The sequence below is a fragment of the Struthio camelus genome, chromosome W (assembly GCF_040807025.1).
Source record: "Struthio camelus isolate bStrCam1 chromosome W, bStrCam1.hap1, whole genome shotgun sequence".
Classification (NCBI taxonomy): Eukaryota; Metazoa; Chordata; class Aves; order Struthioniformes; family Struthionidae; genus Struthio; species Struthio camelus.
In genome coordinates, this window is record NC_090981.1 from 17,490,202 (window position 1) to 17,510,674 (window position 20,473).

A 20,473-nucleotide genomic window follows, 5' to 3' on the forward strand; every position below is an offset into this window, starting at 1 on the left:
TAGCCTAGATTTAAACTTTATACGCAAGCTAACTCTTAGACTTCAATAAAGGTAGGGTGAAGAGTTTACAATTTTCATTCAGCTAGTTTTCAAATTTCAGGGAAATTTCAGAATTCTTGGCAAGAGACTTGGTGCAATAAACCGACGAAGTCTCTAGATGGACTCACTGTAATGTATCCTCATTATAAAAAGTTTTGAGGAAGAGGGAATTTTATTCTTCTATGTTCTTATTTTGCCACACATGAGCAGACATTTCTTGGACAAAAACTGAGAACACGAAATACTAATGCACAGCAGAGTCTTACATGGTTTGTTTTACTTAGCTGGTTTATGTTTACTTGACTAGGCAAAGGTCTACAAAAGGAATATTTTATGACCCCAGACCAAAACCAAAAAAAAAAAAAGACCCCCAACATAGCTGTCCCCAACCCTATCTGCCAGGGGGAAGAAAAAAAGTGGTGGAGGGACTGCCTTCATTTTGCTCCAAAACAAATATTTACCTGCTTTTCCAAAGCAGAGAGGGAGGAGAGAGGGAAAACACTGACTCAATGGAGCTTGAAAGAAAGAGGCTTTGTTAAGTGTCTAAATTTGTTCCTCCCTGGAGAATTATTTTAAATGCAGGACCCGGTCATGGATAATGGGAAAAATGAATGCTTTATGAAAGTAGGCATGAAAAACACCATGTTATGGCTGCAGTCAACAGGGATGAGTCAATATGCACTTATTTGGAAGACTGGTTTGGGTGTAGTCTATGAACACAGGTACAAATCAAAGACTTTCAAAGACTGAATCTTTGAAAGCTAACAAGCATCACACCCTCACCGTCTCCCATCACGACTACCATGCCAGGGTAAGTTTCTGTACAACAAGAAGTTCAGCGACACTAAGGTCATTTTGTGCTATTTAATCACCACGCTGGACAAAGGCAGCATCACACACTTACCTCTGCTGTAAATTCATTTCAATAACATGGAGTTATGAGTGACCTACTCTGAAGTTAAAATGGATGTGAATATACATAAGAAGGAGCACCGCATGCTACAGTATTTCAGCAACAAGGCAGAAGTGAACCAAAGTCTCTGACAATGCTGTAAGTACGTGGCAATGTACAGATAATACTATAGACTTAAGTTGTATATGTATGCAGCTATTCCTTTCTCTGTGTTTTCACTTGGATTACGCTTTTATCTCCCTGTAGTTACACTTGCCATCTGTACTAAAACAGCTTAACAGAATGGTCCTTTGTCACTAAAGAAAAAAAAGAATCAAGATGCACAAACACAAATTTTTAATTTAAGCAAAAGTTGACGGCAAAAACAATGCCTTGTAAGTAAATCTACCGGGGGACAAGCAAACCTGCAGAAGACGCATCAAGTGTAATGGATCATATATGAATTATAACATAGAAGTATAGCTGCAAATTAAATTTACGGGAGTGGGAACACAAACAAACATATACTGAAATGCCATCTGCAATAGCAGGAGCGCTGTCACTAGCACAAGAGGGAAAGTGCAAAGGTGGAAGCTTGGAAGAATGATGGCTTGGTAAATCAAAATGACTGCTCAAATAGATGTATTACCCAAGCAAAGAGCTGCCTTTCAAAGGCAATGAACTAAACAGCAAATGACCAACACAATTACCTAGTTTTCCATAAGGTTGTCAACACAAGATGTTTTGTTGCATAGTGAAGGCTTCCAAATAAATTCATAGCTACAGTGCCATTGTGGGTAACACATCTTAATACTCTGCTATTGGCAATGCTGTACTCATATAACACTTTAACCAAATCAATAAAAACCTTTGCGAAAAGTGTGAAAAGAAACATATGGGCAAATCTGCCTGACTATCACAACTCACTGGGATATTCCAAAAAGCATCTGCCTTGCTCAGTGCCATTCACTTTATTAAGCCCTAGAGGTTCCAACTGGTCTTTTTTTTTTTAAGATTGTGAAATGAATGAGCAGCATATAAATATTGAATTTTGTTTAACAACAGTCCCTGGTTTCAGGATCACTGGCAACAGAAGCACCCTTACGAGAAAAATGCACAGACCTCAGCACATGAGAAAATTTATTGAAGGACTACTGAAAAGTCAAGACTGGCTGATGCATGTTTGTAATAGTGGCCAAAACCTATGACTGAATGCACTAAAACACAAGTTCGCATGTTCTCAGTGCTGTGAAACCATATACACAAACCGAACTTTGGAAGTCCAGCAATGAACAGTAAAGACCTTTTATTTGAATTGCCTGAGGCATCTATTCTGTCCCATCTCACTTTTATGAAAAGGGTCAGCGTATTTCTTAAAAGTATTTCTGTGCTTTATTACCTAGTGCTATCCTATTGCAACTATATTTGCAAAAATCCACATATCGCAGATATTTAACGATATTTGAATCTTTACGAATCTATTTACGAATCTTTGGGCACTCTGCTGTCTCCTCACAACTCTCGTTTCTATGGCCTCTGCATTAGTCACTGGAACTATTTTTGTGTCTGATGTTAAACATATAATTACAAGTTTTACCAGATCTAGGCTTATGGAGGAAAAAAAATAGCAAGGAGTCAACGTCAAACATAAAAAGGAATCTCCTCCTTCCATAGCCTCCTCCTTGTAAAATGAGACATATACATGGATTTGGTTGTGCAGTAATGTTAACGCAGTAAAAGTAAAATCTCCCTCTCTTGAAAGATGCTTCTATCATACCTCTTAGCTTTATTTTATTTTTTGTATGTCAGGATTTTTCCTGTTTAGAGTAAACTGAAAAGCTCAAACTGTCTGCTCCCTGACAGGTCTTTTATACCTGTAGGACTCAAATGCAAGATGTCTTACAAGTCTGAGCCCCTAGTAAAGATGTATTTTGAAGTGCTGCTGTTCAACTGTTTGTTTGTTTTACTATGATAAGTGAAAGCCAAGACAAAGAAGAGGCCAAGGTCAGAGACTGAGAGTAAACCAGTTTTAAACTTTCTTACTCTGTTTTCACCACTAGCTGGAACCTGAATGGCAAGGAAGTGAATCAGCCCAACTTCTCTCCACTATGCTGTTATTCTAAAGGAAACTGTTCTCAAAAGCAGAAGACTTTCAAATTACAAGTAGACCAGCAATGATCTACCTCACAATAGCCACGCTTCACTCAAAGGAACTGATAACACTCCATTTTTTCCCCGAGTTCCCCGAGTTTTTTCCCGAGCAAAGTCAGCACTGGTACAGCAGAGCTGATCAAGTCGGCTCACCGCCGCTTCTCGCTTGTGCTTCCCGAGGGGGCCGGGATCTCCCTGCAGGGTTGGAACCACGGCACGAGCAAAACGATGTGCTAGGAAAGGAAAATATTCTTGAGAACGACTCTGAACTGGGCGGGGTGAATTTCTATCTTCTAATCAAGAGCAGTACAGCAAACCTGCCCCAGAAATAGAGGTTCTCACACATAAAAGCAAAAGACCAAGTTCTTCATTTATAGCTTTCTTCATTTATAAGAAGTTATAACACAAGACTGAGCGTCACCCTACTTCCCCAAACACAAGAATACAGCTGTTTGCTGTATTCCACCTTTGAAACAGGGACACAGTTCAGTGACTTCCTCTGAAGCGCTTTCAAGGGCTAGGGCCTCACATGTTGTTTTATTCTTAAATAAAAAGCATTATTTTAAAAATGCCTTTAAAAATAGTGATAAGAATTTCTCTATCCTCTTGCATTTTTTTTAATAGGTTTTGCTTAACGTGCACTCTTTGCTGCCAAAACAGCATTCTGCTGGACTGTGTTACATGAAAAGGTGGTTCCATTTGTTTAACACCATTTCAAAAACACTGGGAAATATTGCCCATTTTTGCAGACAGGTATTAATTCAGAAGTATGTGCAATTCACCTCAAGCTCAAGCTCAAAACTGCTCAGTCTTCAGTGGATTTTCTGTGAAAAACTCTCAACAAATCAGGCCTCCTCAGAGCAATGAAAACTGGGGATTTTCTTAGGAAAACCTCACACCGTAATTACTTTGACACTGCATTGCAATGTTTAATAGCAACACGAAATCCCAGCATTAGAGAGATTTGGCCTAATTCCAAACTTGCAGTCCACTATTCACAGGGAAATCGCTCAAGGAGAAATACTGGATGCAAGTGTATGCACAAGAACCTATATTAATAACAACTTCACGAAAAACACGAGATGAAAGCAAAGCAATACATAAACGTGTAATTTACGGTATTTCCAAATTGTCACATTAAGCACGACAATCATAAACCCAGTGTATTAAACCTGCATGAAGACTGGGCAAACTGATTTTTATAAAACCAGGCAAACTGACTTTTAATCTAAAACCTGCACTAGACTTGTGCATAGTGCCTTCCAGGCCTCCAAAAAGCTTCCCTTGGCCGGTTATCATGCGTCTACCCAATTCTCAGGGGCCGGCCAGACGCAGACGTGCTGAAACAGCACAAGCAGGTCGGCTGCATCATGCTTCCGTCCTAAATAGAAATCCCAGCAACCCAGGCTGAAAGCCTGTTTTCATTAACTTTCACGGCTGCTCCTGCTGCTAGAGCAGCTTCCCGACAGGCCCGGGACGAATGTCTCCTCGCTGGAGGTGCTTTTTCAGAAAAGGCCTGGGCAAAAGCTCACCAGCTTCGAAGACAGCGGCCGTCCTCCTCTCAGGCTGGGGCTCCGGGTGCCCCCGAAGCATCCCCTCCGGCCAGGACGCGGCAGGCTCCCACACCGAGGTCGGCTGCTTTGCGGAAATGTCACCAAAGGGCAGAGCAACATGTCGCTCCTGGGCCACTCTCTGCTTTGCTCAGGCGCAGCCTGGTAGACTCGAACCTCGGGCTGGAAGCGGGGGCCCTTCAGAGCTGTTTGACATACCTGCGAGGTCCCATTGGTAATAAACCCCACCCAAAATCCTCAGATCAATCAGCTGTTTTATCAGGCTCTGGAAAGAAGCTGTCTTGCTCAATAAAACATTTTCTGCTAGCCAGCTTTAAAATGCATGTTCAAAGTAAGTATATTAACTCTCACTTATTAAAAGCAGATTACTGCAAATATGTACTCTGGTTTCCAGGCAAAGCCACAAAGGGAAAAAAACGGTTTTCATGCTAAGTTATTTTGGCAAATATTTTTCCCAAGGGCATAGATTAGCGAACAAGAACGATTACAAGAAAATACATTATGTACCATGAATACTTTTTGGTATGCGTAGAACAATTTAAGGTGTTCTAATGTCACATTGCCACATTTAAAAAAAATCCTGAGCTTTTTTAGCCATTGAGAAAAGAATACAGAGTTCAGTCTGTACAATAGAAGCTATTAAAGAAAAAAAAAAACGTTTTAATAACATAGTGATTATAAGTTGGGGAGTATTTATCTAAAAGAACAAGATGATTGTTTCTTATGGCCTTAATCCAGAATCCTTTGAAGCTGAAGAATTTTTCCCCATGACTTCAATGGGCTTTGGTTCTGGCCTCAAGACCATTTGTCATTATAAGAGGTACCTACTCATTTCAGCCCAATATCCCACAAAAAAGTGCTACATCTGCACACAGCATGTCTGTAGTCAGATACTTAGTCTAGATCTAGCCCAAGAGCCTCTCAGCCACTTTATACAGCAGTCCTTTGGGGAGAAGATGCCTTTCTGTGATGCCTTCAGGCCTTCTCTAGCGTCGTGGACACTGTCACTCAGCTGCTCAGCTCGCCTGCAATACCGATAAAGTTGTGCCTCATGTGTTTCCCCACACAGGACCCATAAGAAGCACAAAAATACTGTTATTCTCAGAAGAAGAAACAAGAAGAGGAAGCTAAATAACTTGCGCAGAGTCCCACAGGGCCCCAGTGGCAGAGGCGGATGCTCAGCCCAGACCTCCCACTCCTCAAGGGATGCTCCTAGGATGAACACTGAGCACAACGGGAAACGCTGTTTTGAGTCTAGTTAGGGTGGTTTAGAGGATTACCAGCTGCGGCTGATCAGCACCAGCTGTCAGTGTGAGGGTACTGCCCTGTAAGTGATCCTGGGACTCTAATTTGTGCCAGCGCAAAGTCAGTTGGCTTAGCAAAAAACACCTTCAACAGGGAGTTAGCTAAAGCGACTGCCGGCACTGAGGCGGGTACCAGAGGGCCCTCACCGCTCACTGCGGGGGCTTTTGCCTGGTGTCCAGCTGCGGGGAGGCAGCTTGAGCCAAAAGCAGCCCAGCTGTGTCTGCAGAGGCTGCCGTGCGGCTAGTATTTTGTTTGCTTGGCATAACGCGAGGGTAGCTCCTTCCACAAAAGCAGCCTTTACAGACACTGAGGTCACCCGCCCACGTGAAACAGGAGTACAGGACATATGCTTACGTCCCTAAAGCTAGAAGCATTAATCTGCTATGGGCACCTGGGCATCATTCTTTAGATAACTGGGGACACATTTCGCTCCCTGTGTCGTATCACCTACCGGGTTTCAGTCGTGCACCTCGCCACCCCACAGCCTAATGCCGACGGTCGGCTTTCTCACAGCCACAGAGCATCATCTCTTTATGTGTCGCCCGAGGAGGTGTCATGCGATGCTTCGTTCGCTGCCCCTCTTTCTGTCTGCGCAACTCCCTGTCACTGGATTTAAGGCATACCGACAAATCCAGCCAGAGTATACTCGTTACCGAAGCTAGAAATCTGTCCAAGTAGTCTTTTGTGTCGGAACAGCGTTTCCCACGCTTAACTAGAAACCTCTGCGCTGCAGAAAGGCAGTTTTAATTCCCCTACCTAATTTTACAAAGAGTAGTTACTGTGCTTCTCATCTACAGGGAGGATTCAGAATTTGACTGCAATGGAAAGAGCTGATTTGCCTATGTAAAAGATGTGGAGGATTGTTAGAGTCTAACTCCTCATGTCAGATATCTGGATAACAGAATGAGTAAAGAAATTACAAAAGTATTCACTAGTTGCAAACAAAGACATTGCAAAATGTCAATGAAAACCCAGTACCTACTTTACAGAAGATGTAAAAGCGCAGGCCACAGCAAAGGTAGAGGTGAACGCGTGCTAAAAACCAAAGATCCTGCTTCCAAATCCCCTTCTGTTTGGGAATGTTTGGATTTGCAAGTTAATAAACAGCAACGCCTTTGCACTTTTACTGTTGCATGCTTTTCAACCTGACAAGACTGATTTCATTCGCAAGCATATTTATTTATAAATATAAAAACCGGGTCCTCTAGTCTGCCTTTAGACAACCATATTTCAAGTAGAGGAAATGCATTAGCGAGTGCTGTGGCCGTGCTCTGAGAAATACCTAAAGGAGGGCAAGGGCAACAAAGATATTAAAAGAACAAGGAACAGAGGACGCAAAGATAAAACTCCTTCAACATGGACTTTTCAGTATAGACCCTTTCAGTTAGAACGTCCCAAAAAGAAACAAATTCTTTATTCCCTATTCTCACAGTGCGAACAGCATATAATATAAAATACTTCCTCAGTCAGAAACGATCACCTAACTGTGCTGGGAACGGAAAGATGCACTAAGGAGACACACATGTTCAGTGCGGAAACAAGAGAGTGGGAAAAAACTGAAATGCAGTATCTCCTCCTTAGTATGAAAGGCACGTGCCTACTAGCTCTTTTGCGAGGTATTGTCCACTTTAGGTTGCATCTCAAATATATTTTAATTTAAATCTGATATGAAAGTAATTAAATGGCAAACCACATCAGATGATGAAAAACGTATTCATAGGATTAACAACTGAGCAAGACAAAGATCTTTACCAGAACTGTAAAACCTCAGCCTATGTTTGGGAAAAATCAGCCTCAGCTGAAATCATACAATATCCAAATCTAATCAATGCTATGCACCTGAAGTGTTTCTGCTTTTAAAGGACTTAGAGACATTCCCTGTGTGGTCACTTACCTCTCTAGGTTGCTACCTATTTTCCTAGCCACCATCCATTCTGTCAATTACGATGGCCTTGCAGAATTAGCTAATGGTGATATACATCAAATAGTTGCTTTTAAAGTGCACTAAGAATTAGAGTTGGATTCCTTGGTAAGATAGTTAAAATGGATTGTTATGAATCAAAATTACAACAGTTCCCCAAATCTCCACTGGCTACTTACTAGTTTGAAAATACATGTGAAAGGTTATGTGAAGGGTGGCTTCTACAGAAAGTATATTTTTAAGTAACAAATACAAAATATACGGCAACAGAAATGCTTTCATACTGTAAATCCCCATGATGATTAATTATTGCTTGGTGCACAGAAACAAGCTTTGGCTTAATTAAATGAATGCAGTAATTTTAATCTATTTTCTTTCTAATCCCATGACATTTAGAGTTAACAAAAGAACCTTGCAAACAGATGTGTTATTTCCAATTTTAGTCATAGGTCTTAAAAAGGACAGTTAAACCATCAGGTACACTGTATATGAGATAAAGTAAAGTTCCTCTTTCAGATCAATAGAAATGAGAAGTAACTGCATCTGATTCTGAGTTCCTTCAGTATTATTTTAAATTCCGACTCTCCTGGAGATTTATAACCCTGCGAACCCCATACTATTTCCAGCTCCTGCCATAACCTCAGTTATATTACTTCCCTCTGCTTGTGCAATCTTGCAGTATTCAGCTAAGATTTAGAGCCATGTTTTTTTGTGTCTTTCATTTTCAAGCAATTATGTGGGGCCTGGATTGGGAAGAGCGCTGGAGCTCTCGGCACGGGAGCCGGAGGGTCTGCGGGAGCGACGGACCAGAGCTGCGATGGCTGCGGCTGCCGCTCACCCTAACGTGCAGGGGCTCACCGTGTTTGGACACCTCAGGTCCCCAAGTGCCCCAAGCGCTGCAGTGCCTCAGTGAAGGTGTGCCTGGACGTGCGGTGGCCTGGCCGTCTCACGCCGCCACACTGACAAACACGCAGTTTCAGCAAGACTTGACTTTGCTTCCTGGGTCAACTCACATAGACCTGTTGGACAATAAGTATCTTTTCTTGGAGGTGCCTAGGAAATGTTTTCCAGGTTCCTCAAAGACTACTCCACACCGACTTTGCCAGGGTGCTATCCGAGGATACTGCCTCGGGGCGGCTCCCAGAGGATTCCCTGTGCCAGGCACTTTTTTTGCGGTGCGCACCCAAGTCCTGTAGCAGACTGAAACCAGTGGCAAAGAAAAAGTTCACTTAGCACTCAGAGGAACTCCCTTTGGACTCAGAGCTGCGAAAGAGAGCCTCCACATGTTGCAGAGGTGGTGAAGGGAAAAGCACCCCTCCTCCCCCCCAAAGGACTGTATTTACCTGACTATGAATCACATGCATAGAATGGCCAAGGCTGGAAGGGACCTCTGGAGATCATCTAGTCCAACCCTCCCCCACCCCCCCACTCAAGCAGGGTCATCTAGAACATGGCCAGGCTTTGAATATCTCCAGCAAAGGAGACTCCACAACCTCTCCGGTCAACCTGTTCCAGTGCTCTGTCCCCCGCAAAGTAAAGAAATTATGCAGTTCCCCTTGCTGCTTTGTGCCTGTGCATCCACACGTGTGTGCGTACATACGTCTGACCCCGAACACAGAGCAATTGCTGTATATTCCAGGCTATTTTCTCCCCTGAAAACAGACACGCCGCCCAGGGGTTGCCTTATATTTGAGGTCACGTACAAGGCCAGGGGACGCAGCCTTCTGGAGCGGGAAGCCTATCTTGCCAGCCACTACTGGGGCAATCCCACAGGAGGGAGCTGGGGTGCCGACAAGCCCCTTCGGGCTCCTGCTTGCCAGTGCCTGACCTGAACGCACAGCTCCAGCACTGCTTTAACATGCGGGCAGCAAAAATTACTATTAGTAATAGTTTGGCCCAGCAGCTATGCAGACATGCCTCCAGCTCCTCGCCCCCACAGTATCTCTGTGAAGGAACAGCAGCAGCTACAGAGTCCCGGCACTACCACTCTGCCACACCAAATATGTTTTTACAACATTTTTCTGGAACGGATACCCTGCCAGATCAACTCTTCTACACTTACTCAAGAGTAGATGCAGTACTTTTTGGACTAGAGAAAGATCTACCTGAGCAGGATATCATGGGCTTGGTTCATCTTTCTAGTTGAGCATTTTTAAATATTGCTTGATAGTCCCTAGAGTGCTCCCACCTCATATTGCTGATGGAAGGAGCCAACAGCTCGTCCTATCTGCAAGCTGCAACAAACTGAAAGATTGCATAAGGTCATTTGAAAAAAATGAGAAGACAATTCAGTTTTCTAGTAAGACAGAACCAAACTGCATTCACTGAGCTGTGTCATGCCTCATTCACGTGCCTTGCTCATGCTGTATGTTGCTACTCTTCTAATCAAAATACTCCTTTCCTACTGTCTGAGAAAAACCTCAAATCTTGATTTCTGGCTTTCCACTAACATTTTGTAGACTTACTTATTTATACAACAGAAGCGTACAACAGAAGCTCCTTCCAGGAAGGATGTCTGACCCATTTACTCCCTTTCCTCAAACAGAAGACTTTGTTGGTGGATTTTTCTTCACGTTTGGGTAACCGGAGTGCTGTCTTTGAGAACAGTCTGTGGTACAGTTGGCCTGCCTAGAAACTGTGAGTTACTGTTATGCGAGGTCAGACTATGACTTAAAAGAGAGTAAGGCATGATGTTATTTGAAGAGGTAACCATGCTTTTAGCTGGGTGTTTCATTCTTACATTTATTTTGGCAAACACTTTGAGGTCTGAGTCTGACATCTTTTGAGAGCACTCCAACTCAGACGGTGTCTTTGAGCTCTCTCCCAGTAAGCCTCAGCCTTCTTCCTTCTAATCCCACGCTGCCAAAGTGAGATGATTTCTCTGAATGTAGGATGAAGTAACATCTTATTAGCTCCTCAGAAAACGGAGAAACATGATTCAAATTCATATCAGTAATAAAGTTTGAGGTGATGTTACCATGAAGTAATTTCCCTTTGAAAATTACTGTGATGTTCATAACCATGGCAGATGCAGGAAACAAAGGATTCATATCTCCCTGGGAAGCATGTCCCTCTAAGTCAGTCTTTAGGGAAATTATTAGATGAAACTGAAAATAGTGACATTTAGATGGTGGTGAAGGAATGAAGCTGCCTATCAAAATTTGTAATAATAGGGTATATCTGTATTTGTCAGTTTGCACTGTGTAGGGAATTCTCTGTTTCTTACACATCTATTTATACTGTACCGTTTTTGGCTTCTTCTTCCCTATAGTCCCAATACTGAAAAGAGGCAAATGCCTCTAGAGGGTGCTAGATTTTACCAGGACTGGATTCAGAGCAGTGTTATTGCCAGGCTGCACTACCACGGAGCAGGAGACAGGCACATCTACAATCAATAACTTCCGCACCCAAATTAAGGCCCCCTGCAATCCTTGTGATGTTCAGCACAGAGGCTGACACGATCAGGCACCTGCACTCATCAGAAAGCTGGGCTGGAGCGCTGGCAGCTAAATGACCCAGGGGAACCGTGCTCCAGGTCCTGATGCTCACGTACCTCCAGAGATGGGGAGGAGACAGGCCTCACCAGGCACCACTTCCTGCCTCGTCCGCGGGCTGCCATGGACACTACCAATGCCACCGTGGGCTCTGTCCACTTTTTCCAGAGTCAGTTCCTGTCTTCTTTCTTAGAAAGATCAGATGGCCTGAAGCAGAGTAGGGGACTACACAATAAAAGACACAATAAAAAGCTGTTGACATCTCCCACAATCCCCACAAAACCATCTTGCCCTCTCCTGGCTAACCAACCATATATTTGCTGCCTGGGACAGCTGTTCTGTCACCAGCGCAAACCCCAACTTTGCTACCCAAGGCAGAAAAAAACGCTAACTTTGCACACTCTAGTGAGCAGCATTGTGCTGGGGTCCAACCCCAACCCTTCCCTCCCCATGTCCCACCTCACCGCCTTGTCCCATCCACTTACCTCTGCGTCAGCAGCCCACGTTCCCTACATCTCTCCTTCTTGGCCTTGGTCCCGAAGCTTGAAGAGGAAAGGCCGGTCCCAGTGCTGGCTGGGGCTTTGCGGTAGACATCACCAGGGGAGTGTCCTAGGCGGCCACAGAGTACTGACTGAGTCACCACCAGCTTGCATGACTTAGGGCAACCACTAACTAATACCAGTTGGTGTTGGTTCATGCAAAGGTGCTTACCTGAGCCGCAGACAAGGCGTTTGCAAGCTACTGATCCCTGGGTCAGATAGCGGCAGCTCAGAGAAGTGCATCCCTACCGACAGATGGGAGAAAACATCTCTGCAGTAGTTTGCAGATCACCAAGGCTGGCCTAGAGAACCGGATACTTCTCCTCCACCATCCCTTAGAGAGCGAAGCTATCTCTTAGTGGGGACAGGAAACCCTGGGTAAAAGTCTGGGCTATTTTTTTCTGACTGTTGTGATTCACGGGCTTGAATTTATGAGGCTTGAAGAGGCAAATTAGGAATTTCCCAAACTGCACTAAGCACCAAAAGTCTTAATGTAGTTTGACTGTTGGAAGTGGGGTAAACTTTAGACCAAACTATGCAGGAAGCTCCCGCTGGCTGCCACTAGTTCACTTACTGCATCTCTTCTCTGAATTTGGTGGTGTAACTGGACCGCCTATTCTCCGTTTTTCAGTAAGTTAGAAAAGGAAGCAAAAAGAAGTTGACAAATGGAATACATGAACTTGAGAACATGAGAAACCTGGAAGAAACAAAATAAAGACTTAAACGAACTCACATTTATTTATTCTTTATTTATTAATAGCACCCAAAGCTACATTATATTAACACAAGCAATAAAGCTTTCATGTTTTTTTCCTACCAGTGCATTTCCAAATCCAAGTGAAGCGCTGGAAGCAAGTAATGCTGCCATGCCTTCGACACAGGCTATAGGTCACAATGATGCATGATTTGTAAGTGAATCCCAATGCAATAACAAATAAGTTGTAGTTTTGGTATGAAACCTGCAACCACAAGGAACGGTGGCCATTTCTATTTCCACAAAGTACCATAACAAAAACAACAGCTGTAGCAACTATAAAGGTAACATACTTAATCATACTTTTTGCATCACTTTATTGAATACTCCATGTGCTGGACTTGCAACTTATGGCTATAGTGTGTGTTGGCTACAACAATGCTACAATGAGAGTGTGTATTGTTTGTATTACAGAAAGAGTCATGAAATGTATGGACCTGTCTGCACGTTTTACAAAATGAACCAGCCATACAATAACATTTCACCACCTGTGAATATTGTAAATGGTTAAATTATAAAGTCATTTGTTCAAAAATCCAAATATTTCAATGAAAAAAGTATATAAAATGTAATAAAACATAAATTACATTTAAAGGTCTGTACATGATTCATCTTGCAAACAGAAGCACAAAACCAGCATTCTGTACAATATTGCTTATTTTGGTCTTCTAAAATTCAAAGATTCATTTTCACTAAAGAGGCAGGAAACAAGCATGGTTTCACATGCAATCCAGCACTAATTGCAGTAAATCAAGTGAGTTTATAACCCTGCACAAAACCAAAACTTTTATAACATAGGCACATGTATCTGGAGCCCTTTTCTACATTTGACAACCAACATGCAATTAAAGTTGGATTGTTAAGCTAGTGCACACCTACCATGTCTCTTCTTTCGGTTAACAGTGTATTAAGGCTGCTTGCTGCTAAAAATACGCAGCAGAGGAGGAGTACTTTCATCCACAAATGCAGTCAGCCACGCTCATTTGGAAGCTTCTGTCACGGTCATTCATCGGGAAAGATGAAAGAAAGACATCCTCTGTCCTCTCAAGTTATCCCACAGGATGTTGTGGATGCTCTAAGTTTACGTGGGTTCAAAATCATTTGGATAAATTCGTGGAAGAAAACTCCATCAAGGGTTATTAAAGAAAAAAAAAAAAGATTCCACCTCTGGCTTGGGAAGTCCCTAAGCCACAAATTGCTGGAGGCTGGGAAAATAATCTGGGGAAATACCACTACATGTTTGCCCTGTCCTTGTACTCTTCCCTAGGCAGTCGCTACCAGCTGCCTTTGGAGACAGGCTACCGGGCTAGACAGACCCACAGTCTGACTCAGCACAGCAATTTTTATGCTGTTTCCCTACTTTTCTGACTATTGTAATACAAACATGGATCAGTATTCTCAACTTGTTACTTTTTCAGACTCAGAAAGCAAACACAATCTCGTGTCCATTACATCAAAGAGATAAATACTATATACTAAGCTGTCCATCACATCCAGGGCACTCCTTTATGCTCAGAGCAATTCTGTAACTGCAGTTTGATTCCTTTACGTGTTACTGGTTTAAGCATAATTCACTAACATTACACTCACATATCATGATATACATGATGTGCAATGCTACTCTGCAATATGTTGCACAGCAACAGTACATTACTGAAAAGCAGCTTCCCTCAAGAACTGTAGGACAGTAAAAAAAAAGACTAAACCCAGCAATTCCATACCATCATATTTGCAAAATCTGATGGTGATAACAGTCAATAAACCTGGTATATCATTATTGCTGCACTTTATATGGGTGTAGGATTTTTTGGTTTTGTTTCGTTTAGTCAGATCAAAATCACTGATCTCAAGTCTAAGGATCTACAGTCTCCATGCACTGAAGTGATGTGAAACTCTTAGTAAAAAGGCCAAATTCCTTAGGCTTCCGACTGAATTTCTGCTTCGTCCATCTGAAGTGTGTCATTATCGCCCAGTAACTCTGTTTCTGGCACAGAACCCTCCTCTTCCTCCTCCTCCTGGACGGGATTCTGGGCAATATCTTCCGTCCCGTTGTGCGTGTCGTCCGTGCCCTCCGAGAGCAGAGCTGCCCTGTCAGCCACCGAGGCGTTGGAGGGCGCTGTCGTTACGTAGCCCGTGCTGGTGGATCCGCTCCCGCTGTGGTGGGAGCCTGGTTTCGGAATGATCTGGGGAGGCATCTGCTGAGGAGCCATTTGCATTGGAATTTGGACAGGGTAAAAATTGGGCAAGTAAGCGCCATAGGCGGGCATCGGCTGATAACCATTGACTGGAATGTAGAGCTGCGGAGCTGGGACCATCGGCCTCATCTGCCCTTTCATTTGGATGAACTGCGGTTGAGGGAAAGCTTGAGTTTTCTGCTTTGGTCCAACATACCTAGCATTGCTGACATTACTAACGGGGCTTGTGCTGAGAGAGCTTGTTTGCGTGGTGTTGCTCGCCCCAGAGGTTTGTGCTGAGCTGTTGTAATTAGAAAGGTTTCCCCATGTTCTTAGTCTGTTGTGTATATCTTTAAATCTCGGTCTTCTGTTGGGAAATTCATTCCAACACTCCAGCATCAAAGTGTATATCCATGTGGGACAGTCGTCAGGACACGGCAAAACCTGTCGATTCCTGATCATCTCAATGACATCCTGGTTAGAATAACCACAGTAAGGTTGTAGGCCATAGCTGAAAACTTCCCACAACACAACTCCGTATGACCAGATATCCGAATCAATAGAAAACTTGCCATACATAATAGCCTCAGGGGACATCCATCGGATAGGAAGAAGGGAATTTCCCATCAGTTTATAGTAATCAGCAGCGTAAACTTCCCTGAAAAGGCCTAAATCAGATATTTTCACATTAAGTTTATCAAACACCAATATATTCCTAGTGGCTAAGTCTTTGTGGACAACATGGTGGCTCGAAAGGTATTCCATTCCTGCAGCTATCTGAGTCACGATGTGGAAAAAATCTGCTGGCTCCAGAGTGGATTTGACTGTCTTGTCATCATCCGTGCTGCCGACATCCGAATGGGGAGATCTCATCACCAAGAACTCATGGAGGTCACTGTGGGAACAATAGCTAAAAATCATGCTGATGGGCTGTTCCTTCGTCACTATGCCCAGCAAGCAAACAATGTTTGGGTGCTGTAATCGTGATCTCATCATTGCCTCATGTTTGAATTCTTCACGAAGAGCCAATTCTGCTTTGTCTTTAAGCGTCTTGATAGCAACAGCCTGGGTTTGTTCACCTGGTGCTGTACCAAAAAGATGCCCTTTGTAGACTTTGCCAAACCTCTCTTCTCCTAGTTCCTCCATAAACCGCACTGTAGACAGATTGATTTCTTTAAGTTTAGCCTGCAATGAAAGAAATTTTTAAAAAAAGTGTTAAAAAACCACAGTGTTTTCTAAACAACAGAATCTTCTATTAAAGAAAAGCTTCCAGTGGTTAGATGCCGGAAGGAAGATAAATTGGGTCAAAATGACTTTCCCGCTTTTTGTATACTCACAAGAGTACATTGATTTTACAGTTAACCTTGGAATGAGTTACACCATTATCAGACGCGTAAATTGAATTACGCTGCAAGAGGATGAGTATAATTATTTTTACCAAGCAGCTACTGTATTTCCTGCAAGCTAAAAGAATGATCAATTCAGAGAAAATCTGGCAAATAATGACACCTATTAGTGGCAACTGCCTTTGCCCTACAGGTCTGCCCAGAGATGCACTGCCCATTGGAGATCCATTAGAAAAGCCGTAGGCGCAGGCCCAGGAGACAGCTGCCCCGGGGGGGAACTGAAATATCCCTCCTGGCAGAAGGAGGAATAAACCCTCTTTCTTGTAGTTCCCCAGTACTAGATATGCCCTTTCTCCCCCGTTGCACTGCAGGCATGGCCCCTGCCTGTGGGTAGCAACACTAAATACAACTGCTGAGAAACGCTGAACCAGATCTGACTGAGGCGGGGAGGCAGAGAAGCTAAAGGGGGAAGAAGCTGCTCTCTGCTACAGGAAGGAAAAGGGGGCAAAGCCAAGAGTAAGAAACCCCCGGAGAGTCCTTGCTCCTGCAGCCCGGCGGGGGAAATAAGGGAGTCTGCACGGGTGGATTTGATGGGTCCAGCCTGAGCAGCCGTGGGACCGAGGAGCCCCCAGCTGAGCCACCACTTTGTAGAAAGGGCACTGCAGCAGAAAGGAGCAGGGCAGGCTGGAAAGAGGCTCTGGCAGGTGATCTGGGGACACGCTGGGATTTTAGTAGCGAACAGGCTGTGAACTGGACCAAACAGTCTCCAGCATAGCCCAGACTTGGCCACCAAACCTCCCCCTTACAGCACAAAATCAATGCAATTTGTTACAATCGGTAAGATCCGTTCATTTTGCAGCTTCCTGAACAGATGTTCCCAATTGTTCCAAACTGAGTATTGTTTTTGTGAATCAGTGTCTAGTAAATGCTATGATCAAAAATTCAGCAGCAGATCTGAACAAGATTTTAACATGGAGATCATTTAGCTAACCTAGAAAAGTATTTCCAGGAGCTGAGAATACAGACAGAAGTTCAAAGCCATTTTTGTTTCACTGTCCTTTGGGATATACACACTTAGAAACATGTTGCGCTTAGACTCAACTCCCAGCTCGGCAGTAGCTCAGATAACCAGAAGACTAAGCAGACAGATTAGAAAAGAAACCCCATCATGCGTTCTGCTTGAAACTAGCAAACCACAGTGGTACTTCCAGGAGCAAAATCAAGCTGCAAACTGAAGACTGGATCAGAAATAACATTTCTAGTCACTGAGACAAGCCGCAAAATGGGGATTGGCAGGTGAGTGCAGATGCCATAAAAATATTTTGTACTGAAAGTTATTGCTGGAGGCCAGGGTTTTGAGGTACAACAAGTGACTGCAAGACCTGGTTTTCACGGAAGTAGTGGCTAGCACATGACAAAAAGTAGGTCCCTGACAACATGGCTCAATTTCAACACCAAAAATGTGAGATGCTGAAAGTCACGACACTTTGGAAAACTGAGGCCTAAGCAAGTTCTGCAAGAAATACCTGTTTGTGCTGATTGATGAGTGGCATTTCCATGTCCTGGCTAGGAGATGCCATCAGCTGGCGACGCTGTGGTGTAGCAGCAGATGCCTTTTGCTTGTTCCTGCACATACAGACCAAGAAGAAAAGGCAGGCAATAACCAAAGGGATAGCTATGCTGGGAACCAGGATGTAGAGGATTCCCATTTTGCTGTTGTCACGTGGGCCTGTAGGGCACAGAAACAGTCATTGGTTACAATAAGCATTTTTAATGGGTTAAACAGTAAAGAAAAACAAAAAGTGCTAGAGTGTGTTGATTGACACCAAATTTTAAACAAAAAATAAGCTTCTGTAACCTCAAAACAGAAGTCACGCTTTTTTCCCACGCAGTAATTTTCCTGTAATGTTTCAAAGAAATCTGAATGTACACAGCAGCAAGAAGTGTGAAGATAAGATAGGACTCCTAAGTTTAACACAGTCTGCTTTGACTGTACTAGTGCATGGTTTATCTTACGTTATTTTTGAGGTTTCCTGCAGGAGAAAGTGCAGAATATAGACTTCAGAACCATTGCATAAACTTGTTCAGTGATATAAAGCAAGTGAATAGTCTTATAGTATATAAAGTCCCAGCGCCATAAATCGCAGCACAACATGGCAGTCTGGCCTTCTCACTCACCTTCAGCCATTTCATCAGCACTTTGCCCTCTAATTTACCTCCACTGGTACTACTTCTGCCCAGAATAAACCGAAACGTCACCTCTCACTGGCAGGGACGTGGTGTACTTAATTCTACTGAATTAAGGTGTTCTTGTTAACACAAGTTACAGGATAACAAAGATGAAAAGGCCATTGATACATTTAATAGGACAGTTTGGGAACCTTTGTAAAATACATTTTTCTTGGTGTTTAGAGACTAAAGGACAGCACAATGACACCCAAAAGTTTTATTGGAAATGCCTGCGTTGTCTTCTGCAATCCATGGTTTTGCTACTTGTGACTACTGCTTTTACCACAACCACATCCCAGCGTGTAATTTTGACATCATGTTACATGCAATGTAGAAATGTATTCTATATGTCAAATGCTGTTACTGTAAAAAAGTGAAGTAACTCAGAAATTTCACATCAGTTTTGAGTGCTCTTAGATATCCAGGAAATCTGCAATGAAACCGCTCGTATGGCTTCCACCGTGCATTTGGTGCTGCAGGAAACACGCTTTTCTTCCTAATAAGCACAGTATTAAGTTGCTTTGTGGTCTCTGAAGACTGTTACCACTGTAACAGCTCTAGAATGAAGTCTGCACCAGTATGGGAAGTAAATGGGACTGCATTAACATGCTGTGACAGGCTGCTGCTTATTTTTGCTAACACTAGTCCAGTACTGAACCAGAAGCAGATAGCATAGGCCATTTCTGATAAAATCACCTCTTTCCTGACATCTCTGCTTCTGTGCTTTGGGTTTCTTACAACCAAGCACAGTGCTGTATCTCCCTCTACAGGATCTGAAAATCTTTGCTGCCTGTCAGATGGCACACAGAGTGAAAGCAATATACCGTTGAGCAGTGCTAGCAAACCAAACATATACCGGTGATAAGGACATTAAGGCATGACATTTAACAAGTTTGAAACCAAACCACGAAAAGTATCATGAACTTTTATCTCTGCTTAAGCCTTCAACACATAATAAAAAAGTAAAAAAGTGGCATAGCGTTTCAGTTAGAAGCTCTGCTTTCAAGCCAATATTAAATGAGTGCAACACAAAACAAGGATGCTGCACTACAGCAGGAGAAACATCTGAAAGCACAACTTGCTAAGTGAAGCACGCTCGTAACAACATGGAACATTTAAAACCGCAAAGGATTTAGGCCAGTCGTAGGGGGAAAAAAGAAAGAGAATACATACTACAAGAAGGTACGTCACACAGTTCCATGCGTACGTTTTTATTCTTTGTAAAACACCAGGGCCCATCCATCTGGCCTCCGGGATTTCGGCAATATGCATGCCCGCCGCCCAGCTCTGGAAACTGCGCGCTTGTCAGATCGTGGTTGTGGGGACTCTGCGAGTCCCAGAGCTGACAAGTGTGGCCAGATTTGGTGACGCTGACCGTCCCTCTATAATCCGCTCCAGAGCCATTGTAGCACTGATGATCTGTAAGGCAGGATTTGACAAAAAGTTACAAATCACAGAATAGTCAAGAGGCAGCAAAACCAAAACAGCTGAAGGGCAGACACCACGTAAGCATAAAATGAAGTACACTAGGATTTAAGTTGTGCTTTTTGCAATTTCAGCTCTGTGGCTATCTGTCCTCTTTGACACGTGGATATTCTTGAATTCTGCCCTTGAGTACCTCCATCTTATGGCTACACACAAAATCATTTCGTACCTCTGAACGCAAGCTGGTACTAAGCAGCATGTAGACTGCACCTCTAGACACAAGGTAAAAGAAGTTCAACTAAATTAGAAATGTGAGGTTCACCTCAGCAGAAGTCTCCTGATGCCAACAGTGTAAACTTGCTATCGCTTTTTAATTCTCATAATCTTCCTATTTTCTCACACTGCTCACTTCCTAGAGAAATTAGCATTGCATTTTGTAAGGCCTCTTGCTGATTTTTCCTTCATTTCTCTTTCAGGAAAAAAAAAAGAATTCAAGCTTTTCTTTTCTTTACATACACCACTCTCTTGTATCTGCTGAACTCTGGTTTTATCTTTATTCTGTCTCAGTTTTGCTGCTATCTTCTCTTCAAATCCTGTTTGCATGCTTGCCTGCTACGCACAGCGCCTGAACTG

General features: G+C 43.2%; 1 protein-coding gene and 1 long non-coding RNA gene across 10 annotated transcripts in view; both read right to left on the bottom strand.

Annotated features, from left to right (window-relative positions):
* Window positions 1–11,473: 11,473 nt before the first annotated feature.
* Window positions 11,474–12,592, bottom strand: LOC138064093 (uncharacterized). Its single transcript, XR_011137338.1, has 4 exons — window positions 12,487–12,592; window positions 12,085–12,157; window positions 11,859–11,982; window positions 11,474–11,598 (listed from the first exon to the last, which is right to left on the bottom strand). It is a non-coding gene; the product is annotated as an uncharacterized lncRNA (long non-coding RNA).
* A 49-nt stretch (window positions 12,593–12,641) lies between these two features.
* LOC138060850 (tyrosine-protein kinase transmembrane receptor ROR2) overlaps window positions 12,642–20,473 on the bottom strand; it is a 149,624-nt gene continuing 141,792 nt past the window's right edge. For all 9 annotated transcript variants that reach the window (XM_068925435.1, XM_068925438.1, XM_068925436.1 and 6 more), the window contains 3 exons: window positions 19,589–19,834; window positions 17,713–17,915; window positions 12,642–16,025 (listed from right to left, as the gene is read on the bottom strand). In XM_068925435.1, coding sequence (XP_068781536.1) covers window positions 14,583–16,025; window positions 17,713–17,915; window positions 19,589–19,834 — 1,892 coding nt within the window. In that variant the 3' untranslated portion in view covers window positions 12,642–14,582. The remainder of the gene's footprint in view (window positions 16,026–17,712; window positions 17,916–19,588; window positions 19,835–20,473) is intronic.